Source organism: Diadema antillarum, unplaced genomic scaffold (assembly GCF_040938485.1).
Source record: "Diadema antillarum isolate AM-2024a unplaced genomic scaffold, OU_Dant_1.0 seq00001206_RagTag, whole genome shotgun sequence".
NCBI classification, from domain to species: Eukaryota; Metazoa; Echinodermata; class Echinoidea; order Diadematoida; family Diadematidae; genus Diadema; species Diadema antillarum.
The window spans coordinates 213,493-240,907 of NW_027271999.1; the positions used below are offsets into that span (position 1 = coordinate 213,493).

General features: G+C 39.3%; 2 protein-coding genes across 2 annotated transcripts in view; both read left to right on the forward strand.

Annotated features, from left to right (window-relative positions):
• Positions 1-6,440, forward strand: part of LOC139744727 (macrophage mannose receptor 1-like) — a 78,338-nt gene extending 71,898 nt beyond the window's left edge. Inside the window, exons 37-42 of the mRNA XM_071655149.1 lie at positions 543-787; positions 1,381-1,549; positions 2,940-3,194; positions 4,314-4,493; positions 5,106-5,150; positions 6,202-6,440. Of these exons, the coding sequence (XP_071511250.1) occupies positions 543-787; positions 1,381-1,549; positions 2,940-3,194; positions 4,314-4,493; positions 5,106-5,150; positions 6,202-6,440 (1,133 nt within the window). The remainder of the gene's footprint in view (positions 1-542; positions 788-1,380; positions 1,550-2,939; positions 3,195-4,313; positions 4,494-5,105; positions 5,151-6,201) is intronic.
• Positions 6,441-14,500: 8,060 nt separating this feature from the next.
• Positions 14,501-27,415, forward strand: part of LOC139744728 (organic cation transporter protein-like) — a 28,999-nt gene continuing 16,084 nt past the window's right edge. Inside the window, exons 1-3 of the mRNA XM_071655150.1 lie at positions 14,501-14,650; positions 18,276-18,545; positions 19,070-19,173. Of these exons, the coding sequence (XP_071511251.1) occupies positions 14,501-14,650; positions 18,276-18,545; positions 19,070-19,173 (524 nt within the window). The remainder of the gene's footprint in view (positions 14,651-18,275; positions 18,546-19,069; positions 19,174-27,415) is intronic.

The window sequence follows — 27,415 nt, forward strand, 5'->3', positions numbered from 1 at the left end:
CTTTTGTAGGAGTCTGCGCCTTTGAATGTTTCTACAACAGATATAAGGTGCTATACAAATTCTGTGGATCATCATCATCATCATCATCATAAAATATGTGCAAAGCTTTATTCTAATGAGTCGGAATGGAAGGCACGTCGTATTCATTACTTCTTTTTTGTTAGTGGTCATTATGACAATGGCAGAAATGACTACCATCATCGGTTACAAAAGAGTAATTAAAGCAAAAATAACAACAATGATTTTGTCATGAAGATGAGAAGCAACAACTACAATAACAACAAAAACAAGAACCCTAACAATACCACCATCGACAACAACAACCACAACAAACACTACCACAGTAACCACCACCACATCACAAAAACAAAAACAACAACAACAACAACGAAATACGAAAATGACTGAAGTGATATCTTTGTTGCAATAAGCTGACATCATTAACGATCCCACCATGGTAAAATAGCCTAGAGGAGATTTCTGTCTCTATAAAATGCACGATGTTGTACATTATCTGCCACCAAACTCATTCACTGCCGCAGATGCCTCTCTCCCCGACAACCCGCCGGAGGATACGTTCTGCGACGATGGAAGCTACTACAGCTACAACGACTCGTGCTACAAGCTGGTAACCACCTCTATGACCCACCAGGCCGCCCAGGACTTCTGCGCGAGCGAAGGGGGAAACCTGGCTAGCATCTATAACGGTTTTCACGAGGCCTTCTTAGAATATCTACTCTACTCCAACGGCGTGACCAGCGCCTGGATTGGTATGACCGGAAACGAGGTAAAATATTATCTTGCATTTATAACTGCCTTGTCCGCCTTGGACTACTTAACATAACAATGTCGGAATTTCACAGCTTGGGTATTTGTTCCATGTTCATTGTGTCAATGCCGGCAACAAGGGAAAGCCTGGTGGTAGTGTTGCGGCCCAGAAAGCAGTAGATGACAGGTTTAAATCCAGCTAGTTCCCTTTTTTTCCTAAGAGATATTTGTTAAAATACAGATCAGCACTTGCGATCATACAAATTTCATTTGTAGAGGGACACGAATTGAAAAAAATTCACACCTCAGAAGAGATACTGTTCTGATGTCTTCACCAGCAGTTCCTAAGTTCGTATTCGGCCCCGTGCATATATTGTACAGGCTTATTCCTCTTGAGCCAGATGTAGAAAATGACATAATATAGTTTGATTTCTTCATCATTACTGCCGTCAATATCTTTACTATCACTGTTAAATTCAATTCCGTTAGTTATGCACTCAACGCAAGGCAGTTAAATTTGTTCATGTTCAATTCGACTCAATTTCTTTCGATACCATTCCGCTTCATGAAGTCCACTATGAAGTTAGTCAAGTTGGATTTCATTCCTTTCAGGATGGCGAGTACAGCTGGTCGGACGGCTTCCCGGTGCATTTCTCCAAGTGGGGAGAAGACGAGCCGAGTGCCGGGGATAACGAAGGCTGTGTGATGCTAACCAACACGCCTGCCTGGGACGACACCAACTGTGCAACCACTCGACCGTTCATCTGTCGCACAACATCAAGTAAATTTGCCATTTCGGTGATATTTGTTTTGTCTGGTTTCTGAGCATTTTGATGGTCGGATTTCATCCAAAGATTTTATCTTAAATAGTAGTCGGGATTGTATATTACCTAAACTTGCAAGTCATCGATAAACCCTTTTCGAAGGATTACACCTTGAAGAAACTAATATCAGTGTCTACGAAAGATTTCTTTGCTTGACTGTAGTTTGTACGTATAAACAATCATAAACAAGCAAGATTAAAAGTAACCGAGACAACCGAATGCTAGTAATTCATTCCGTATAAAATACGCTTTGAGTGCCATTGATTTTATTTGTTGAGAGTTTTTCATTGTTTGCAAGCGCATTTATGATCGTATTGCACAACTTAACTATAATTAAAATATTTTAACCTATCTAAATAGAAAAAAACACATTTCAAACCATTTTACTTTCTCAGAAATGTTTTTCTGTGGACAAGATGAAGTAAAAATATCATTTCTGTAGTTTTAAACGACTCTCAAATGTCTATTCTTCGATACAGTTATAGTATTTCGAAGTCATGTAGGGGTCTCATGCCTGCGATTTTATGATGAAAACCGTCAATGCATGCTGGAGGGAGATGTAGAATGTACATCAGATAACCAATATCTATAACATTACCAACTTTATTCCATCATAATTGAGTTTATATCACAAGAATACATTCTGTAAAACACGCACACTCACACGCTACACGCAGGCACACGATTACAGTTTGCGCATGAACAGAAGAGGGTTATCCTTAGAAAAGGGCGCGATATCTAGGACTACATGTAGTTCAATGCTAATGCCTAATTCAATGGAGTGGACACACCCTTTGTGTGATCCGTGCACTTTCAGCACAGTAAACCCAACAACTGGGACATAAGATGCTTTGGTTAGATGCATTTTCATTTCAAAGGAGGTTCAAGCTTTATTTTGAGTATGTGGGCAAGAAATGGGATGAATGGTAGCTGACCATACCGAACATTTTTTTTTTTTTGTCGTTTAATGCAGGCTTGCGATCACCAAGAGTAACCCTATTATAGTATCGTATCACAGTGTCTGTGTTTTTGTGATTTTGTGTACATATTTTGTGCATATATTGTGTTTGCGTTTTTGTGATTTTGTGTACATATTTTCCCTCCATTTCCATTCTAATCTTTGTATTATTGTTTATGTATATACCTTAGAAAGGAAATTCTGCTGTTACTCGTGACCACTTGTACGTTTTATTTGAAATTGTTACAAATATGTTCTGTAAATGTGTTGTATATAATTTTCCCTGTTTGTTCAATGGAAATGGAAATAGAATTGAAATTGAATTGAAATTGAATTGCATTGAATTGAATTGTGTATTGACAAGCGTTGATGGTGTGATTTATTCGCAGCGACCCCTCCACCACCGGTCGAAGAACATCCCGGCTACTGTCCGGAAGGTCTTGAAGAATTCGACGCATATTGCTACTACTTTCCCCCGGACAACGTCTTCTTCGAGTGGTACTCGGCTCGCTACGAGTGCCAGAGGTTGGGCGGCGATCTCGCCAGCATCCACAGTAAGGCGGAGAACGAGTTCATCCGGGAGATCATTCAGAGCCGATTTGGCTTCCGTGACGTGTGGATCGGACTGACTCGTTCAGAGGACGGTTAGTGAAGTATAGGAATGACCAGTGTATTATTTGCTTCCGCTCTTATGCTTGTTTGTATGTGTTTACGTGTTGTGTGTTCAAATTTATACTTCAATAACGTATTACGTATAATACGTATATAACGTAAATACATACACATGTATATGTATATGTATATGGTGCTTGTGTTGGGACGGATGTCTTTTTTTCACAAATGCCTCTGACTTTTTAAACCTATTTGTGCCTTGTTAGACACTTCACATATCAAAAACGCAATGTTAGGGATAATGTTAGGGATGAATATTGATAAAGGCGATATTGCACAAGGGGCTTTTTCAGAACACACAAGCGATGCGATCGTTCCTAATACATTATGGCAACACTCAACATTTTTCCGATCCTTCCTGTAGTATGAATGCTATCCAGCTCACCGCCATGCAGTAATCTATACTGGTATTCTGGTATATACCCACCTGAGTCAGGAGGGAGTGGGTGAAGAATTAACCTCTTTGGCCATATTCGAACCATTTTCTGTCGAAGATAGAGAGCCCTAGCCTATTCAGACCTGCCCCACAAGTGATGTGTCACATCCCATGCTTATCCCCCCCCCCCCCACTCTCACGCACACACTCACCATTTCAGATAGAGACTTAAAGGGCTGGTACAGTTTTCGTTGAGGTGGGGCTTCAAGTTTTCAACGTTTTTCGATTTTATTATTTTTTGAGATAATTAGAAAGTTTTCATGAAATATGAAAGAGCATATACTAAGACGTACGAGAAATTCAAAGTTTATTTGATAAAATTTTGTTTTGAAATGGCTGAGATATCCAAAATAAAGCAATCCTGATAAAAGAGGGGACCCACTTTTTATAAGGATGGATTTGTTTTACTCTTTTTTGGATATCTCAGCCGTTTCATAACCGGTTTTCATCAAATAAACTTTGAATTCCTCTAGAGTTGTATGCTCTTTAACATTCCATTGAGTGGTTTCTAAGTATCTCACAAAAAGCTTAAAGCTGAATCCTCACCTTAACCAATACTATACCATCCCTTTAAAGACAGCCTCTTATCTCAACTGTAGGGATCAGAGCAACAGACATCATCCCCTCTCCATAAAACGTCTTTCTTTATTGTCAGGTGGGTTTATGAACACCGACAACACGCCGGTTGACTACGTCAACTGGGCCAACGGCGAGCCGTCTGGAGACTGGCGCGGCTCGTCTGAGGACTGCGTCGAGATGTACACCAACAACTACGGCACGTGGAATAATGCCGACTGTTTCAGCCAGGCCTCTTTCCTCTGCAAGTTTGACATATGTAGGTTGATGCAAGCTCACTTGAAACTCTAGAATTCAAGCTCTTTTGACCTCATCAACATCCCTAATAAGGGGTCAGGGACAAAATCGTATAAAGCTATTTTAAACCGGCGTCGGGTACCTTTATAAAACAGACAAAACTACACTATCCATCGTCCTTGGGGGAAAAAACATAATACCAATGCTCTGAAAACTTGAAATAGTGCGCTAGCCTGAGAAGTTATGTAATGATGTGAATTTTTCTCAGACGTCTTTGCCTCTTGCATTTGACCTTTGACATCTTTACCACTAACATTTCTGAACCTGAGAGCAATAAAGATTACTAATTGTTACATTTATTATCATATCAATATATCATTATACCTATCATATACGTATTTAGTATATTCATTAGTAATTACACTTTGTACTACACTTTATGATTTGTATTTGAATTGCTATACGATATGATTTGTCAATCAGTGCTCGTGATGTGTGACATGGGTGTCACCAGAACAGATAAACGCATGCCGCTTAAATGTGCAGAGTCATCATGACGAATCGCAATGCCATTTTTGTTCTCATTATGATTGGTATAACCGATATAATTCTGTATTTGTTTCTTCTTTTCAAGGGACAAACGGGACCGACGACGGTGTTGACCCGGAGCCAAGGGGAGGTGAGCTATCACAGTGTGATCTTATCAATGTCATATAGTGTTATTATTATTATTATTATTTTTTTTATTATTATTATTATTATTATTGTTATCAATACTGTTATTACCATTATTATTATTTGTATTATTATTATTATTATTATCATCATCATCATTGTTATCATTTTATTGTTCATCATTTTGTAGTTAAAACTGTAACGAGTTCACAAATGTTTGTATCTTACCACTCATTTCGAAAGCATTACTGCATTGCACAAAAAATCTAAAATCTACCTGTTATCAATGTATTTACGAGACTATTTCATTCAAAAAGCAGATGTAAGAATGCACGACGACCGAGTTACGGTGCATGGATTCCTGTGATCGGGTGTGCAATGTATTCAGGATAATATTTTGATATGGTGGCCATAATGTAATTGTTGATTTCACAATACCTGCTATATCATCTCAATACCAATCATTCGGGGCAGAAGCGTTGTATGATTTTAACCTTGGCACTCATTTTCAGACTATGGCCTATTTCACAAAGATGGTTTAAATCTAAACCATGATTTATGCAAATTTCTTCTGCGTGAATACGATTTACCAATTATTGTGTACGCCAACAGACTTCCAATAACGAACTTATGTCATAGGTATGCCTATTTCACACTTATTCTAGACCATGGTCTAAATTTGAACCCTGGTATATAGGTTTAAACCAGGTCTAAACTACCTCCTTGAATTTGGGCCATAGGGTCTTCCTGACGGCTGGTAAGCGTCTTTCGAAATACGATGCATAAACAGCGCATGCCTTGTTCAAACAATGATTTTCGTGTACGTGTACGAGACAATTCCGTCCATATTGATATAGGGCTGTGTGCAGGTCTCTCGATGGGGAAATAATCGTGGATTTCAAACAACACTATCAAACCTGAATTACCGAATTACTGCAATTTGTGCATGCGCACGCGCACGGTATCACATGATGGTTTTATATTCCCGACATCTAAACGAGTCTTGTTTGTGTGTGTTTGTTTTTTTGTTTGCTTTTTTTGTAAATGCCTTGCAGGCTTGTCTGGTGGAGCTATAGCTGGCATCGTCATCGCCTGCCTGGTGGTCGTCACGGCTGCCGTCCTGGTCGTCGTCTGGTTCATGGCATCTCGCGACTCTAAGACCATGTCGTCATCGGCAACGAGTGATTTCCCTACCCCGGCACCGCCCGCAGGCTTCGACAACGCCCTCTACGTTGCTTCATCAAAGGAGACCAAAATCCAAGTCGATGACAAGGCCACTAAATCCGAGGCGTAGTGGAACAAAATGTCTAGTTTCATCTTACTTTTCCCCTTCCATTTTATAATTGGTTCGAAAGAGGCATATCGATTAAAACAGTTATACCACGTGCAGCAGACTTTGTGAAATAATGGCGTTTGCTATTCACATACAGCATTGTAATTATATTCGTTTAAAAAATCAAGTATTTTCCGCCTAGTTATATAGTGTCGTTGAACGTACGTGAAATATGCGCTACTTTCATGTTCTAAAAACAGGAAAGATGTTGAGGTGTACTCTGCTGTAGGAGGACTGGTTTGAGTGGATAATAACAATTTGTTTGTTTTGTTTGTTCGTTTCTTTTTTCGATGATGATGCTTAGGAGGATTGCAGCTTGTTAGCGTTTAAAAAAGAATCGAACTGATAGTTTGGCCTACTTCATGAAGTTGATGTCCTTTACCTCTTAATAAACATAACGTAATGAAGTTCTATGCACATTTCATCTTCTGCTCATAGCTGTTTATATCATTTGCATCCTAGCTCCATACGTAGATGAACTTTGTGAACTTAAAAAAAAAAAAGTCATTTTGCTGGTTACTTTCCTTTACTGTACATTAGTGGGCAAAAGAAACATTTAGTCAGATTGTGGAAAGTATAAACAAACAGTAGGAAATAAACGTTTACAGAATTTCGACAAGGGGTAAGTGTAAATAGTTTGATGAATTCTAAATCAATGAAGAAGAAAGAAACAGAGAAATGAAATATACTGCGCCCTCTGTCGACATCATGATGTCAGTTTGAGGCAACAAGAGCCACAAGACATATTTTTCTACATTAATGATCGATACTCTCACGCTCCTTTGTGTTTTCGTTTGTTGAGATGAAATTGAGTATCTCGTCTCGTTTTCGTTTGTTGTGATGAAATTGAGTATCCACTCAACAACCCCCTGAAATACATGGAATATGATACCTGTGCTTTCAACATTTACCGCGGACTTGTTTGTACAGTAGCCAATGCTGAAGGTGTTACGCGGTAGACCTCGCAGAAGAGGACCGTTTGTTTCTTCACCCTTTGATGTCCTTATGAAAATGCGACCAAAGTAATATTGATATCAGACGAGAAGGATTCGATTTCTAGAATGTTCTAGAAGCACGCGGTAATTTGATGTCAGACACGGATTATATCACGTTGGATTGCAAGTATACTAGATATAATTATCATCAAAGCACAATTAGATCTCCGCAAAATGTGGTATCGAGGCACGACAGTCGGATGAAGCTGATACCAGTAGCTTTAGAAGCATTACTTCTCTTTCATTGTACATGTGTCGTAAAAGCTATATTCTCTGATTGACAAGTCACGACATGGATTTACTTTTCTCAAAAATGTTCATGTATAATATAGTCAGTAACTGAAGCAGATTTTTGTTCCTTTTATATACAGATTCGATATTTTCTACCAATGTTGCGTTTAGCTAACAGACGAACACATCGCTTATAGTTTTCCTCGATAATCTTTCTAGATGTTATTTTTGCCTTTCAGAGGTAGATACCAAAGTATTGGATGCCAAGGCTTGATGTATCAACACAAAAATGTGTAATTAATATGTTTTTACGTCGTACCGCGTGTTAGTGGTGAAACTTTCACATGTTACCAATAATGTGTGTGAATTTATTTGCCGATGGGCTCCCTTGTGCACTGATTTTGCAATAAACATAATCAAAACATATCCTCAGTAAGTGTGTATTGTTTTCAGTATGCGTGTGAACGTGTTATGATTTTCTCAGTTTCCAAAATTACTGAACATATGGGTTACGTTCTGACGTCATCCATGCAGCAAACTTCATGATCATTTTGGTTTGGTGTCTCCAAACTTGTGTGATTGGCCTGTGTCGATTACTAATGAAATACAATCACGGCGCGTAATAAGTCTTGGAATAAAAACCTACCTATCCTTTCGAGAAGGTCCAAATCTTCATATACACTCAGCAAAAAAAGTAAGTTCCCCCCTAGCATTTGTGGATATATCTCAAAAAGTGTTCAACCGATTTTCATAATTCAAACGGAAATGGATAAAGAATTTTATTACTCATAACATGAGTGGCAAATCATTGCCACCAGATAACCAGGTGTGAAAAAATGCATTTTATGTCAAAATGCATGGAAACAAAAGTTGCACTTTAGTGATTTGCAATGACTTTTACACACATAATCAAACAATCACTCATGATTCTGAACATTTAAGCATGGGTTATTGCATATTTCTCTATCTCTTTCTTTTCATGAGCATATAGTGAAGTATTTGATAATTGATATGTCCACCACCCGCAATGACCAGCCGCCATCTTCTCATACTGTTAACTAAAGTTTGTACTTGGCGCTGCTCAATGTTGGCCCATGCTCTCTGCAAGATGCGCTGAAATACTTGCAGTGAAGTGTCATCTTTCAACTTCTTGCTCGCTTTCCACTTAATGATATCCTAAAGATTCTCTACTGGATTACAGTCAGGGGATCTTGCAGGCCACTCCATACGTTCGATGTCATTTCCCTCAGCAAACTGATCTACAACTTTAGGGCATGATGCCAAATGCCCACAGGCACACTAATGTGATCAACCTAAATTGGAATTACAAATCACATGGCTTCTACCAATATTTTCATATTGAGAAGGCCTATTGTTCAAAAAGTATGCATAACATCTGTTTAATAGGGAAGCACATTGTACCTGAAGAAATTCCTGAGAATTACACAATTTAAAAAGATCATTTGATAACTTACATAGGAAATGTATACAATATGCTTCCTATGGCCTAAAGTGCAACTTTTTTTCCCATGCATTTTGACATAAAATGCGATTTTTTACACCAATAATGATATCTGGTGGCAATGATATGCCATTCATGTTATGAGTAATGAAATTCCCTATCCATTCCCGTTCGAATTATGAACATCCGTAAAATACTTTTTGAGATATATCCAAAAATGTTAGGGGGGAACTTACTTTTTTTGCTGAGTGTATATATATATATATTATATTCATGTCGCTGTTTGGTTTGATATTTTTTTCTCTCTCTTCTATTTTCCCCCGTGCTGGTAATTAGGGATGTTCAGGCTTTGGCAAGTACATGACATGACTTTTCTTGTACTAAACTGCTCATGTTATCATGTTTCACTAGAAATAAGTATGTAAAAATCCACGCATGGTGTGCACGTTTACCAAGCGACAGCTAGTTGCGAAGTCCTGACAGGAGAATCGTGTCAGATTAGTGTGCCTGCCACTCCATTTACTGCATTCTTTGTCCCCATTCGGTACTATTCTTTTAAACGTCTGCGCGTGACAAGTACCATCGTTGTTTTTTACCACTGTTAGTTTTTCACTTATTTCATCTGAAAGAAAATGTTAGGTCACATAACAGTGCATTGTGCTGTAGATGACGTCGTGTGTATTCTGGGAAAGTACTTGACACTCGATATTAGATACCTATATACGATAATGACTGCATGAGTGAACGTTACTTACCTGTTTTATCTTTGATCATTTGTGTACGTAGACATACGGAAACTACATCTGGAGATGTATTTTGTCCTGGGTAACGTCGAAATTGTGACAACAGAATGATTATTGCTCCCACCGTCCCTCCGGAAGGAAGAAAGAGTTCGAGGGGTGCTTAAAAGCACCAGTCTGTCACCCTGCCCCCCTTTAACTATAACAACTTCAATAATGCTATTCCTTTTTTCCTTATTTAATATTCATGATTATAAAATGGGTTCAAGAATGTAGCCAATAGGAAGCGCTGAAATGAGTCACGCGTGCTTTGGTTACTCAGTCCCATTGCACTGCGTGTTAAATCCTATTGCCGATCGTCTGTGCGTGCGGCGGCTCCTTTGAATTGCATGCATACGCGCTGTCAATCCTGTAAACAACTTCTAGTCAAGTGTGGGCTGCTGGTTGCCAACCGGCGGCCCTTAATTCTTCCCTTGTGCATACAGTAGACCAAGCGTTGTGGGACCGGACGCGTACATGGAGTCACTTTGAAGGGCAAATCCAACGATTTTGCAGGTTAATTCTCACGCCGTTTTCAAAGTATGTTGTCTAGTAGGCAGTGGCGTATCTAGGGAAAATGGCGCCCGGGGCAAGCGCGAAAATTGTGGCCCTAATTTCTGAAAAAGTGTTCAACCCCAACCCCATCCCGGTAGGGACTTAAAAAAAAGTCTACATGATATGCTTTTTCAAGCACTTAAAAGGGGTCTTTTGAGGGTGATTTAAATGTAATAAATTTCGATAAATTTTGGCGAGCGAGCGCAGCGAGCGAGCCGAAAATTTTTGTATATTTCCGCGTCATCATCACGTTTTGTTCTTATCTTTTTTTGTGTGATAAATTTTGGCGAGCGAGCGCAGCGAGCGAGCCGAAAATTTTTGTATTTCAGCTTACAAAGCATGGAATTCTTGTCAGTTTTTGCTTATTAAATCTTACAATTCTAATCAAGAAAATTAATGGTGACGGCCTTATAGATAACGACTTATACCAACAAACTGAGGACTTGAAAAAAATACTCCAAATTAGTACGCGCGTGTGAGCCGAAATTTGTATATTTCCGCGCCATCATCACGTTTTGTTCTTATCTCTTTTTTTTTTGGAGAAATTTTAGCGAGCGAGCCGAAAATTTCTGTATTTCAGCTTACAAAACATGGAATTGTTGTCATTTTTTGCTTATCAAATCTTACAATTCTAATAAAGATATAGTGACGGCCTTATAGATGAGGGTGATTTAAATGTAATAAATTTAGATAGATTTTGGCGAGCGAGCGCAGTGAGCGAGCCGAAAATTTTTGTATATTTCCGCGTCATCATCACGTTCTGTTCTTAGTTTTTTTTTGTGATAAATTTTGGCGAGCGAGCGAGCCGAAAATTTTTGTATTTCAGCTTACAAAACATGGAATTCTTGTCATTTTTTGCTTATTAAATCTTACAATTCTAATCAAGAAAATTAATGGTGACGGCCTTATAGATAACGATTTATACCAACAAACTGAGGACTTGAAAAAAATACTCTAAATTAGTACGCGCGAGTGACCCGAAATTTGTATATTTCCGCGTTTTGTTCTTATCTTGTTTGATTTGGTTTTTTGCGCCCCCCCCCCCCCGTATGTTCGACACCTTTGGCGCCCTCGTTTGATCCAATAGGCGATCGCTTCAGAACGAAAGAAATAAAATTGCAGCCGCTGCTCCGTGTAACATTTTGCCTTCTAACGATGGCATGTGTGAACACAATATACATTGTCATTTTGTCCGCGTCATCATCACGTTTTGTTCTTATCTTCTTTTTTCTCTTTATATGAATTTTGGCGAGCGAGCGCAACGAGCGAGCCAAAATTTCAGCTTACAAAACATGGAATTCCTGTGTGAACACAATAAACATTGTCATTTTTTGTTTTCATCTTGTTTGATTTGGTTTTCTCTCCCCCCCCCCCCCCACCCCCGTTCTCCCTCCTTCCCGGGCGAGTTTTTTTTTCCTTCTTCTTCTTCTTCTTCTTCTTTTTTTCCCTTCTTTTTTTCTTTTTCTTCTTCGTTTTTTTCTTTTTTTCGTTTTCGGCGCCCCCAAAGAGTAGCGCCCGGGGCACGTGCCCCCCTTGCCCCCCCCCCCCTAGATACGCCACTGCTAGTAGGCCTATATGAGGAGTCTATCCAAGTCTTTAAGGTAAAGGGTGCATATTCTATGTAAAATAAGTAAGTTTTCATGCGGGAACTTAAGTGTCCGGAAACCCAACCCCCCATCATAATTATACTGTGAGACAACACAAACGAATGGCCAGAATAGTCTTAGGGGTAGACACACGTACATCTACTGACTACGTACTAAGTCAACTAAACTGGACCACGATAGAGGATAGGTGGAAGCTTCAAAGGTGCAAACTGGTTTATAGGGCACTAAATGGGGACGCTCCAGAGTACCTGTCACTCTTGTTTCAGAAAGTTTGTAATACACACAACTACCAGACTAGATCAGCAGTCTCTGACGGGCTAATAGTAACTAGAGCTCGAACGAATGCTGGGAAACAGTCTCTTTCATACACCGGCGCACTCGAATGGAACAGTTTACCAATAAACTTAAGGCATGCTCCATCTAAACATTCGTTCTCAGCCCAATTTTGGAGGGCACTCCACTGTGCCCAAGTATAGTTCTGTTGTCATTTCTTTTTTTTCTGTTTGTTTTTTTTTCTTTCTGAGGTAGGGGAAATTTAAGGATATGAGGATGTAATGTGTTGCATAATATTTGTTAAATTTTGAGTTTAATATACATCAGTATACAGTATATTAAGATATATACAGATTTGATACTGCAAATATGATTTTGTTGTTGGTATTGTATGATTATCATACATTTTTGTGTTTATTTGTATGTATGTGTTCATGCAGGGCCTCCAAGAACAACAGTGTTTAACCCACTGACGGAGCCACCCTGTGAAAATAAAACATATAAATAAATAAAAATAAATAAAATAAATACTGTATGTGCGGGATTTCCGAGTGCGACGCGACATGCGTAAATGTTTGGGACGAACATTTTCGGACGTCTTGACCCACAAAGGTACGTAAAAAACGCTGAAAAATGCTGTTAGTTTTCGAATTTTATAAAACAAATGATGCACAGGATTATTTCGTGGCGTTAGTGGAGGCGTATAGCTCACTCTCGGGTATTTACAATGTAGTGCAACATGCACTCGGCTTCGCCTCGTGCATGTTTCACAATTGTAAATACCCTCGAGTGCACTATACGCCTTCACTAACGCACTCTATCCTGTGCATCATTTGTATAATAATCAAACTGTTAGCATTAGAGGAAATGGCTAGTTTTACCTTGCAGCCTTTCAGGAAGTGGTATTTATCATGGAACCTTTCTGTCAAATCATCATATCATGAAAGAGTCCTTAGGTCAAAGTGCTTATGCTGTTAAAGCTGAAACATAGTGTTCGGAGGGGCTCTAAAGTTATCTCCCACCAATTGCAATTTACTTCCAATATATCGGAAAGCTCTACAAGGAAACTTGGCGGACTAATGCGATTTGTCTGGAAAATAAGTTGTATTGTAGTATTTTGAGATAAAATGTGTGAATTAATAAAAGTCGGGTCGTGAAGCGACCTTCCCCTGCAGTTAAATTGGTACGTAGAAGGCTGCTATGATCGATTCATATCCAAGCAGTACTGAATCGCATGCAGAACACGCTGCAGACAATTCACTCTCGCGCGCAGTGGATACCGCTATTGCTCGATATAAATTATTGTAATCGATGTGATCGAATATGAAACATCCCGCAGCAACCAAGATTGAGTAAGCTCTGAGATTGTAAGTTCTTCCGGCGAAGCTTTTTGGTTAATTTTTGTCGTTACCCAACTGAAATCGTGTTATTATAGAATTATATCACACATTTCTAATTCATTTGTGTACGTTTTATAGCAAAATCGACAATAATATGCAGCCATACGAGTATCTGTTTTCACTTTATGAGTGAAAGTGTGCAACTCGATGCTCCTAAACTCTAACATATTTTAGACTCAATCATCTGTATATCTTGGCCCTAGTTATAAAGCTGCAGGTGGAGGCCGCCTATTGACAATGATGATGACAAACAGACAATGATTTGATATGTATTCATGATGAATTTGAGAACAACCTTGATGATGATGACCACATAGATTTATGTACCGAGAGAATAGCCTCGTCAGTGATAGCAATAATGTTCTTTTTATCAAGGACAGTGCCTATAGAGAGTATATAAGACATGATGTAGGGTCTTCCCATCTCTAGTTTTTATGATGTACAATTGATTAGTTATTTCTCTTAAGTACACCGAAGTTTTACGGGTCTGAACTCCAAAGTACGAACAACTGAGGAACATCAAAGTAATGATGAGTATAAAGCTTTAACCGCTCGCAGTCGAAGCGCTGGGACACAGCTATAAAGATAGCATAGTCCGGCATTTACATTTCCTCTCACCTTTGATGAAAACATTCCCATCCACATTCAAAGTTGAAGCAGTAATGCTCGCCTGGATAGACGTGTGAATCCCAGGGTTGCAACGCGCGAAGTTTACAGACATGGCTTTCGACAATGTTCTGTCCGTTCTCGGGGAGTTTGGGATCTACCAGAGGAGGATCTGTGTTCTCGTTATTTTGCTTTGGTTCCCTGGCGCCGCTAACGTTCTGTCGATCGTCTACCTATCGGTTCCAGCGGATCATTGGTGCTCAGTAAGCTCTTTTACCCTCCTTTGTTTAACCTCTATAACCGTGAATTATCAAACTAATTTTGACCAGCAATATTCGGCACATTGATCAGTGATCGTATGTACACATTTACCTTCATGCATTGTCTTTACATTGTATTGTCTTTCACAACAAAGAGAACAGTTTTACAACTCAATCTCTACCTTCATGCACTGTCATGGCAGTTTTATTACACTAAAAAAAAAGAATACAGCGCACTCCCGTTACAAAGGACACGGTTATAACGAAATTTCGTTACAAAAAGGTAAATATTCAGATCCCAAAGTTATCATCATAGTCTATAAGGGTGTAAAATTATTTACAACGAACTTGAAATAGTGATATTTTTTGTAATAACGAAGTCATTTCCGAGCGCCATTGACCAAAAAGAAGAAAGAAATGTGTTCCGTTATAACGAAATGGGAATCGCTCACGGAATTGCATCGCATGACAAACCTTTACAGAGCGTCTTTGGCACGAGCGAACGCTTTGCATTTCAAGGCAGAAATCGCTCTGCGTTCGCTTCATGTCACACGCCGTTTCCCAGGTTGGAGAACTTGCGTTAGCACATGTTCATCTAAAATTAGATAAGGCTCGTTATTCCGAAGGTTCGTCATTCTGAAACGCGCAAATTCCGTTTACTTAGATGCTCGTTAATCCGAAAATGAAATAAGGTTCGTTATTACAAACATTTTGTGCCGTTACTCCGAAGGTTCGTTGATCTCAAAATGAAGTAGGGTTCCTTATTAAGTCTGGAGGTGACTATACTAACAAACGTTCAAGATTTTATATAGTTTTAAGATTAACAAGCATTGAATCGGAATATAACGAACTTTTTCATTTTCGGATTAACGAACCTTCGGAATAATGAATCTGATTTCCTCTTCTGATTTACGAACCTTCGGAATACTGAATCTTGTGAATATAGGGAACCTTCGGAATTACGAGAATTCGGAATAACGAATCTTTGGAAAAACGAACTGCAACCGAATCCTAAACTATCAATTTTTCAAACATGTGTTTTCAAACTAGGCATGAAAGCACAGACACTTTCATGCTCTCTTTTGTATGTAAAAATTTAAACGACAACAATGAGACTGATTGCATTGCATTTGATATTGCCTTGCGGCGTAAGATGGGTTGTTTGATAAACAACATACAATATTAAATGGATTAGTCAAATACCGGTTAGTGATTGGCTAAACACAGTCACGTGATGGAGGCACACTGGTTATGTTCGCCCATGGGCAGAACATTTTTATAATGTTCTCCCATGGGAAAACATTTTCACGTAACAAATGACAAACGATACCAAACGATTGAACGATCATATTTTCACGCAATCGATAGCATAAATTTGCCTATTCCATAGAATGTGATTTGACTAACCCATATGATATAACAGATGATGACTTCTGTTTTCGGGAACATGTACCAAACGTTCCACCCTCAGTTGAGATGCTATTTCGGGAGGCTATAAGTCCCTCGACTTCGTCTCGGGACTTATAGTCTCCCTCAATAGCATTTCAAACCCTTCGGTTCGGCATGTTCCCTCTCCGCCAGTCATCATCTATATGATATACGCCGCATGTGTGCGTGCTTTCATCAAATACTGTATTTTGTTTGGTTATAACGAAATTTTAATATTCTGGTAAAAACTGTCGGTCCCGCGAGGACTTCGTTATAACAGGAGTGCACTGTAGGTTTTCAGCGTAACTGTTTTTTTTTTTTCTTCTCACATTACAATCGAATCACAGGATATCCTTCAATTCATCATACACGTAGAACGCATCATACATTAAGAGTACAAAGGGTTGTGAGACATATGTCAATAAAACAACATTCTTTTATGGACTTTAATATAAATGCACGTTATATATTAAGTCTAACACGTATGGAGAATGTGTGATTAAGAATAGCATCAGTTCTGTGGAATTCTCTTTCAAGTATAGCCTCATGCAGATAGCAATCTGACCAGCTTTAAATGTTTAATAGACCGTCTTTATGTAAGTGCTTAACATCTCTAATGGTTTCCCACTGATTTACAAACTTTTGTACTTTTTTTTCTCCGTTTTAGGAGCAACAGACCTTAAGGTGCTGTCTTTACTACGAAAAGATTTCTCGATCATTGGAGATGCTCAATATCAATTTTAACGAAATTGAATTGGCTATGTCTCTTCGGCATGTTCGCCAATTAATAAAAACAATTCAAAAAATACCTTGCTAGCAGATAAGTGCTTTTTGAGAATTCCTCTCTAATTTTAGTCCATGAAAATTTGCAGGTGTAAACATGACATTAAATGAGCACAGCAAGCTATTATCACCATTGACGGCAAAGTTTATTCCAACAAAATCAAGTTATAGTACCAGAGGATCTTACGTCAAAATTAAAGGGACATTCCAGACAATTTTCATAATTTTACATCATGTAGTACATAAATCGACAACTCCATGTATAGATTTGTGGAATTTATTGTGGTTCTTGAGCAGAGAAAAATACTTTGAAAAATCTTAAACAAATTACACTGAACAAGGATGATGACATAGGAGGTTCACATATTTCAGAAATGTAGCAATGTAATTCCATTACAATACCGCTTGCTTGCGAGTTAACCTGTGTATATCTATGCATGCCTTCTTCTTTTGTTCTGCTTCCTTGAGCCCCAACTCATGCATTCTTATTGTGACTCTGCCATGTCATCATCCTTGTTCAATGCAATTTGTTCTAAATTTTGAAAATATTCTTATTCTTCATCCCAATTATCACAAATTCTAAAACTCTGTCCTCAGTATGACTAATTTATATTACATGTAGTTCAAATGTAAAAATCTGAAAATCATCCCGAGGTCTCCTTTCAGTTAGCAATCTCCAGACACCATGATCATGACTAATCAACCTGAGATTTTCCTATATGGAAGTCATCAAGAGCAGTTATTTGGTCAGCATCACTCCAAGCAATGATGCACGTCTCTTCTGAGTTCAATTCTTTCACTTTTGGTTCTTTACGATACAGCGTTGCTATTGTTCCCTTGATCAAAAGTAAACTTGCTTCAAATGAATCCGTCTAACTGGTGATCATCAGTCTAATGCCCCTAACTGGACAGACGTTTTTAGCTTTCAACAGTGCTCACCGTGCAGCCGAATCCAACCCGTTCTCCAAATCTTGACCTTTGACCCCCGGCTAGTATCACTTGGTCCTTTTCGTGTTCAAGGAAACACCCCCATTCCACAGAGATTTCTTCTCATCGGTCACTAGTTGGAGGCAAAGTTTGTTGCTTCCGGCCACCCACCGAAGTGTATCGGATCGCAGTCTGATGAATCCGAATTGGTTGGTCGAGTATCAGGTGAGTGTCGGACATGTCGCGCGTGATCCTCATCGGACGATCTTGCCTCATCGGATCACTGCTCAACGTGTCTGACACTGTTCTGATAGTCGAACAATACAAGTCGGCTTTATCGGACTGCGATCCGATGCACTTCGGTGGATGGCCGAAAGCGAAAGCGTTTAGCTTCCGATGAGTGACCGCACTGAGTGAAAATCTCTGTGGAATGGGGGTATAACGTCTTTTTCATATCTTTTCCACATGTCAAAACTCACTGTTGTCACAGGTTTCTGCTTGGGATTCCGCCAATTGCACCGCTCTATCCCTAAGCGAGTCAGAATGCGAAGATCTAAAGAAACGCCTTAGCATACCGCACAACGAAACTGAGAAGGGAGAACCTTCCTATCTCCAGTGCTACCAGTACAATGTTTCTGGTGTGAGTTTTCAGGATGCGATTCTTGAGGATGGCGGAGATGCGGGGCAGTATGACGTCATTCCCTGTCAGAATGGGTGGGAGCATGACAGGGCGTGGTCAGAGTACACCATCGAGCAACAGGTTTGCAAAAAAAAAATCCCTTTTGTCTCAATTGCGTCATCGAACGGTATTCAATAATATTGATTATTCTAGTTCATGTCAAGCAAAGGGTAAGCCAAGTGCCATCAGTATTTGTTGTTCTCAGGAACCCCATATTCTCTCTAAAAGAGCATAGATAAAATGATTATAAATGAATTTATTACTACTTATTTTACTTTATTTATTAAAACTTTATTTTTTTTATTAGATAATCTTTAATCTCAGTCAGATACTGTTGAACTAACAACTGAAAATTATCCTCATCCAATTTGTCAGTTACAATAAAAACAACTCGACGCAAGAATTTCATCACAATAAATATCCTCATCCAGAGTGTAAGCATTGAAGGATGACATGTTCTTGATTCTCGTTAACATGCACTTGATTCTATTCTTACGTTTTCAAATTACAAAGTGAGGACATAGTGCTGATGAATCATCTCTCTAGAATGAACATGACAGAATGATTTGTTCTTATTGTTTATGTCTGTTTTGTACTTCTAATAGTTTGATCTTGTTTGCCACCGAAAGTACCTGGTGAATCTTTCACAGACGATATTTTTCCTTGGAGTCTTCATAGGATCGTTCGTGTTTGGCGCTCTGGCTGACAGGTGGGGAAAATATCTATTTCTCTATGTTTTCTTTCTCTGATTGCTGGCTTATTTCTCCCTTTTTGGAAAAAAAGGTCCATGAGTCATACAGTGCGAGATCATACAGCCCATGATCTCGTACACCAGGCACACACACACACACACACAAAAAATGTCGACAACATTTCGACAACATGTCGACAACATGTCGACAGCACACACACACACACAAAAAAAAAAAAAAACAGCTCGACACTAAGCAGAAAGGGCCAACGAGACCTACGCTTTGTACATTATAAGCCCCTCGATGTAGTATCGGTCGCGTGAGCCTTTTTTGTTTTTCGTCTATTGTTGAGCTCATTGGCCTTGTTTCCACATAGTGTCGAGCTTATGGGCCTCCTTATTTGCTTAGTGTCGAGATGGTAAACTGTATAGCTCGTGGGCCTACTTACTTCAGGTCGAGCTCATGGGCCTATTTTACTTCAGGTTAAGCTCATGGGCCTTGTTCACTTTAGTGTCTAGCTCGTGGGCTGTATGACTCGTGGACAAAATGACTCTTGGGCAATATGACTGATGGGCTATATGACTGGTGGGCTGTATGACTGGTGGGCTATATGAACCGTGAGTGTTGAGCTCGCGACGTGCGCCTGATCATTTTACGAGATCCGCAAACTGTTCGCGTACTTCTTGAGACATTGTCACGAAGGTTTGGCGCATGTTCGGGGGTAAATCCCCAGGTGTCTAACTTTATGAAGATTTCATTTCCTTTCATTTCATTTCATTTATTAGGTTTTCTACAAATTAAATCGCAACGTATAGCTACACATCAAAAAAATAGTAAAGAAGATGAAAAAGAAGACGTACAGAGAATGACATGTATAATGATTAGAGGCGCAGAATACATTTTAATCAATGGAGAAAACGCCATTCCTTTATTTTGAAAATTAAAATAATTTGTGGGGAAAACATAAAGAAAAGCAGATGTTTTAGAGGTATGTCCTCAGAAAAGAAGTTGGCACAAGCACACACACACACACACACACACACACATAGCAAGCATGTCTGCATAATCCAACAAACATCCGAGCAAGTGGGAGCCAGAGAATAGAAAGTTGACTCCTACTCAAGACAGCTATCAACTCTCCTTGGAATTACCTTCATCTTCATTATATGAAAATTTGTGCTGTTCGCATCGAGTACGCATATTATTCGTGTATATGACGGCCGTAGTTCAGCAATTGTACACACAGCATTCACACATACATCGTGAGAGCTATGCACAAATTGCACATGATTTTTTTTTTTTTTTTGGGGGGGGGGGAACGCTCCATTGTTATTTGTCGGTACACATTTGAAAAAAAAAATTCTCCGAATGTTGAACTTTGACTTCTTCTTTTTTTTTTGACACTCGCGTCCTTCGCAAATCATTTGCTTGCTCAGGGAGATTACCCATAAAGAGTTGCAAACAAGTTCGTAATCAGGTACAATCAAATTGTTTGTGACAATGAAAACTGTTTGAGAATTCGATGCCAAAGCTTGATTACAACTGCTTACGAATCCTTAAGAAAGCTGACATTATTTGTTACGTTCGCAAATATTTCCCCAAATATTCGCCGTTCAGTGAGATAACCCCTTTACGCAACAGGGTCATTGATTGGCCCATTGACAGACGAGAGTCCTGGCGCTCCGCTTGAAAAAAAAAAACCCAACAAAAACAAAACAGGAAAAAAACCCGTCATTGTAGCCGGGGGCTTACCTACTATTGTTCACAAGTAGGTGCTTCTTACGCCGCCTTGTCGTCGGTCGCTTTCGTGACGTAATGAAAATTCCGAGAGCAATTTTGGTGGAAACATTGATTTCCTGGACAGCTAAACTCTTCATAAATTCTCTATGTTTCTACACGGAAGAGCATGAAAATGGCAGTAGTCGAAGCTTCCACAGTAAACTCCGCAAGGTGCAGCCGGCTAAGACTTTTTTGATCATACTATTTCATGGAGCCTGTGTTGTCGTCGAGATGTCCGTAAAATCTATAATTATGAAATTGATCTATTCACCCTCGGAAGCCCCTTTAGTATCATAAAGTCACTGCTCTGACTGAAGGCCATGTCATTATGCCAGCGTTGCCAATAATCATGATGAAGATAATTCATTGATGAGTTTACAAGCTGAGATATCATTTTGTCACCACAGTGCAGACTTTTGGATTGCGTTTCCCCTCTACAAGTACAAGGTGCCTCTTTAATTTCCCAAACGGTATAAACCCAGGAAAGGATATAGTTCCTCGCAATGTATCAGAACAGGTTGACCTGACATCAACATACTACTCAAAGCTGAATAAACTGAGCCTATATAAGCCTCTCAGGAACTTGAAACAGGTTACAACAACGTCGATGTAGGGCAATTGTCAATCAGTTGCAATAAAAACATCTCGACGGAAGAAATTCATAAATTTGAAGGTTACAATAAGGAAGGCATTATTGAGCACTGGCAATTTACTCGATCGCGTTAGGACGTGCACTGCACGGTTATAGGGTACGCAGTGTAATTGTATCAGCAATAAACTTTATCGTTACATCATTATGCCTCGATCCCTCCAAAGGTGATCGTGTGTGTGTGTTTGTGTGTGCTATGACAGACCAATGGTGATGCAATTTCGTGAAAAGGATTGAAATAACTTTATATGTCAATACTCATATTTCAATACTTCTTTATAAGCTGAGATATCGAAGAAATAAACTATTGAATTGAATTGAAATTGAAGACTTACACCTAGGTCAAGGGTCACAATTATAGGCAACGAACATAATTTGCATGCAATGGCGGACCATACTTTTTTTTTGCGGGATATAGTGATCCTTTGAGATGGGAGAGGCATACCATGTTCACAGTCCTCTACAGGTAGTGGAATTTCTTCAACTTTTCAAGACTTTCTGTTACATCTGCATAATCGACACTCTTTGAAAATGTTTTTTTTTTTTAACGCATCTTGCTGTAATAAAAAAAAGATAAAATCTTTATTGCTCTATACAGGTTGAATGTATTTAAAGTTAAGCTTTCGTCCATGACCTTATGTCTGTTTACGTTATTCGGATTTTGATTGTTCCAAACTACCACTATCCTTTAGTTTATGCTCCGATTTTTCTTTACTCTGTTACTGTAAAATATTGACGCAGTCATATCAAATGTTTCCTTTCCGGCGAGGTCTTGCTATCACTTATCAAAATACATCGATGTTATCTCTTCAGATGACCTGGTTTATTGCCCTCAAACCACTATGAAAGTTGATGCAGAACAAAATCTGCGAACACGCAATAAAATATTCTGCTTGTTGGCAAGTTTGTTCATATGCTTGATATTTATATAGCTCCTTCAGTTTAATGATGTGTATTTTTGAAGAATCTTGCATTCATTTGCTCGTTATCTATTGCTTGTCTTTCTATATACTGTTATCAGTATTGACACTGTACCATGTACAGTACCTTCATGGCGTGTCCTCACACTGGGTTTGAACTCGAGCTCACCAGCACTGTGACTTGCAAGGCCACTCAGTTCCTTCATTCCTTTTGTATCATATATAATATACAATATAAATTACATGACATATATAACCGTCAACATAATAGTATACTTAATGTAGCATAGAATCACATAGAAACTTCTGTGATTAACCATTTAGCCAGGCCATTATTAGCCTGCTATTGATCAGTTGATAGAAGCGTGAAAATCAGGAGTTGTATCACATTCTTTTAGTAGTTAATAGCTCAAAGTCAAAATGAACTGCAAAGTATATAGAATTCAAGTACATTGATGATCCAGATTGTATGCACATGTACCAACATTGAAATTTGAAACAGTAGTGTTGTTGTAACTTAAATTACTCTGATTGACCCTACTTGAATTTACTTTTGCCGTTTAGAGAGAAGGCTTTGAATCTAGCAGTAGGTCCTACATTAGCACTGTGCTTGTTTGTCTGTTCATTTCCATCTGAGAAGATGGCTGGATAGCTCATATTCAGCTACGTTAAGCTGGTCTTCCATGGGGTCCAGTTGGATGTGAGGTGGGACCACTTCACCGGGTTAACACCCTGCTCTTTGCGATGAATGAATGAAGCGGGATCTTTTGCGCGCATGAGTTGTTACTCTCTCATACACGGGACCCCCATTTTATGTCCTATCCGAGGGACAGAGTGTTTTTGCCTCTTGTTAGAGGAAATGGTATGCCTCTTGTTAGAGGGGACGGTATGCTTACACACAACATTGCTCATAGTCTGAGAGCTGGCTGCTGGTCAATTTACCCCATCAAGCCCATAAGGTTTGACCCCTGAGAGTTGCTGGGGCCACCCTCCTCATTAAAAAAATGCCCGTCAGCCTGGTCCCTGAGGGCGGGTTCGGCCCCCAGGGACCCCCCGAAAAGGCCCTCCGGCGGGTGTAATTTACCCCATGGAGCCCATGGACCAAACTTGGCCTATATGAATGTCCTATGGGTGTACATAATCAAAATATAAAAACTGACAAAATATCTGGTCGGGAAAGGGGTTGCCAGACCGCTTGTTTGCAGGCATAAAACCTTGTTTTTGGTCAAGGAGTCTGCGCCAAGACTACACTGTCCCATAGGCCCTGTACTGTAGCGTCTCCTAACAGGCTGACAGACAGTGCCAGTTAGTGCATGTAGTAGTCTTGGCGCAGACTCCTTTACGCCCAACAAGGGTTTGTGCCTGCAAACTACCCGTTATACCCTGGGACCCAGGGTAGTTTGCATGCACAAATTGACCACACACACACCCACACCCACACACACACCCACACACACACGCACACACACACACACACACACACACACACACACACACACATTCACACATGACTCTATGTATACTAAGAATACCGTAAGGCGTAACACAAAACATGACCAGTGGTTTCTCCATACAGCCATGATACCTTGCACATGCCTATAATTATTATGTTCATAACTTTTGAATGTTTTACATCGATACTATCAGTGAACCGTCAAGCAGGAACACTGAAGAGATTTTGAAATTTGTGTGAAATTGTATTCTGTTTTACTGGCCACACAACCTGCTTACCCTTTATTATGTATCCACCATATAAGACAAATATATATATATATATATATATATATATATATATATATTTGGAAAATGCTGAAATAAACCCTTTGTTGTGAGTAGACTTCAATTTCTCAAATCATGCATTATACTGTATGATAGACTAAAATGTGAAATTATGTTTTATATTATGAAATAAATTCATGCCAAATACTGGTCAGTTCAGGAATCATAAGACTGCAACTGAAACATGTGCAATGCTTATCATAGGCCTACATTATACGTAATTTATGTAAGCTTTAGTCTTCCATAGAGTGTGATGCATGGTTTGATGTGTAATTGCCATGGTTTTGAATGGCAACTAAATCATAAATATGAACTAGGACCTGCATTGTAACTGTATATGGTATGTGACACCCTGGAAGTATTATCTTCTTTTTTTTTTTTTGGGGGGGGGAGGGGGGTAGACAAAGTATCTCAATGAGGAGTTGACAAAAATTCTAATATAAAAGAGAACACAACATGTAAATGCTCTCAACGTGCATGCTATTGTTAAAGAAAAGAAATTAAGCTAACATTTCATTTAGCTGGTAATTTTATGTTTCACGTTGTGTGTATATGTCCCGGGTTAACGGCAATCATATACTATGATGCGCTCTTTGCAGTGTGTGACACCGTAGGTTGAGTTTTGTTTGTGTGGGGCTGGGGAACTGAAGATGAAGTACAGTGTATCTCCAGAAATAAGGAGTTGACAAAACTGCTGATATAAAGAGACCACAAGACCAAGTTAATACTTTCAGCCTATATGCTATATAAACAGAGAGCTATTATGTTTCAACTTGGTGTGTACTGGTCACGGTCATTGGCAGTGTTTGCAGTATGTGACACCATTTGTGTGGGGCTGGGAACTATTATAAATAAAATATATCTCCAGAAATAAGAAGATGACCAAAAAAAAAAGCGCTGAAGAGATGAAGAGAACACAAGATCAAAGTAAATGCTCTTGGCCTGTTTATTTCCATTACAGAAAGTTAGCATTCTATTGTGAAGCTTGTTATTTGAGGTTCCAAGGAAGAAATACATGTATATAGAACACCGTAATTACATGTTCATTAGTATTATAGATATGCAGATATTTGTCCAAAACTATGAGGTGACATGCACTACTGAGTATGAAAATTGATCAATATCATTTCCAAAACCATTAAGCTCCTTCCTTATGTTATGCAGTTTATTCTGATTTGGAATTTATTAGAGTCAAATAAAGGAAATATTGGCATGGATGCTGTAATCCTTGCCTATTTTATACATCAAAGGGTGGTTTTTATCTGCCAAAAACACTAAAAGTTATTAGTTTGAGGTTTTCAAAGGAATCTTATATTAGGATTGAGACTTGTTATTTGTATGTAAAAGAGGATATCAAGCAGGAGAAAAAGAAGTAATCCAAGCTACATCCCACTTGTTGACATAAACTTTATTAGAGTTATGTTTAATGCACGGTTGATGAAAATGTTTACTTAAATGTGTTATACAACTGGCCTTTAGCGCTGTTGTGGTTGGTCTTAAACTGAAGTTTACTCACAACAAAGGTTTTTCAGCATTTTCTGAAAAGCTCTATTTGAGTCTCATAAGGTGAATACATCATATACAGAAAGAGTAGGCTGTGTGGCCAATAAAACCTAATACAACTTCACACAAATTTCAAATTTCTTCAGTGTTCCTTAAAGGTGTATTGATAGTATCCATGTAAAACATTCAAAAGGTATGAACATCTTATAGGTTTGACATTTATTATGTGCAAGGTATTATGGCTGCATTAATGAGAAACCTATTAATTGTAACATGTTTAGTGTTATGGTATATACAGTTGTACATAGAGTCATGTGTAAACATAATTGTGTGTGTGTATGTGTGTGTGTGCGTGTGTGTGTGTGTGTGTGTGTGTGTGTGTATGTGTGTATGTGTGGGGGGGGGGATGGGTGTGGGTGTGGTCAATTTATGCATGCAAACTACCCTGGGTCCCAGGGTATAACGGGTAGTTTGCAGGCAATAACCCTTGTTGCGCGTAAAGGAGTCTGCGCCAAGACTACTACATGCACTAACTGGCACTGTCTGTCAGCCTGTTGGGAGACGCTACACAGTACAGGGCCTATGGGACAGTGTAGTCTTGGCGCAGACTTCTTGACCAAAAACAAGGTTTTATGCCTGCAAACAAGCGGTCTGGCAACCCCTTTCCCGACCAGATATTTTGTCAGTTTTTATATTTTGATTATGTACACCCATAGGACATTCATATAGGCCAAGTTTGGTCCATGGGCTCCATGGGGTAAATTACACCCGCCGGAGGGCCTTTTCGGGGGGTCCCTGGGGGCCGAACCCGCCCTCAGGGACCAGGCTGACGGGCATTTTTTTAATGAGGAGGGTGGCCCCAGCAACTCTCAGGGGTCAAACCTTTTGGGCTTGATGGGGTAAATTGACCAGCAGCCAGCTCTCAGACTATCAGTCCAGGCTCGGGTTCAAACCCGTGGCCCTTAGGATCGTGAGGCAGACGCGCTACCGACTGAGCCAACTCACCGCCCTATATTTGTCATCTTATGTTTTGATATTGATGAATACCTGACACGTAATAGCTGGCGCGGTACTTCTTTTTCAACCACTAATTTTCTACTTTCGGGTGACTGAAACAGTCATCACTGCTGTCCTATATTATACAGAGCGTATAAAAAAAGGTCAGTCAACTTGGAGGGTTGCCATTTCCTAATTGTCAGTTATGAAGAGCGCATGACCGAGCACATGGACTTTAAAGACAACAATGACAAATTGCACTTTTTCCAAGTTTGCGTGTTATTGCGAAGGAACAATGCATGTTTGACTGCATGGATGAGATCATCAGGCCAGCCTGCAAGACTGCAGATTCGTGTTTTAGGGTTTCTTCTAACGTTTTATGGTTCATAACCTTCAACATGGCCACGTTGTCGATATTTGGTCCTTCCCATTAAGGCGAAACCATTATCCATTTTACTCTCTGCATATTCAAGACATGGTTAGCCACTGGGAGCTATGTGTTGAATATGAACAGAGAAAAATGGATTGTGTGGGTTGGCCTCTGTGGGAGCGACCAAGTTTTCGGACAAAAGGCCATGTTAAAGGTTATGGACCATAAAATGTTAGGAGAAAACCTAAACACAACCTCTAAAT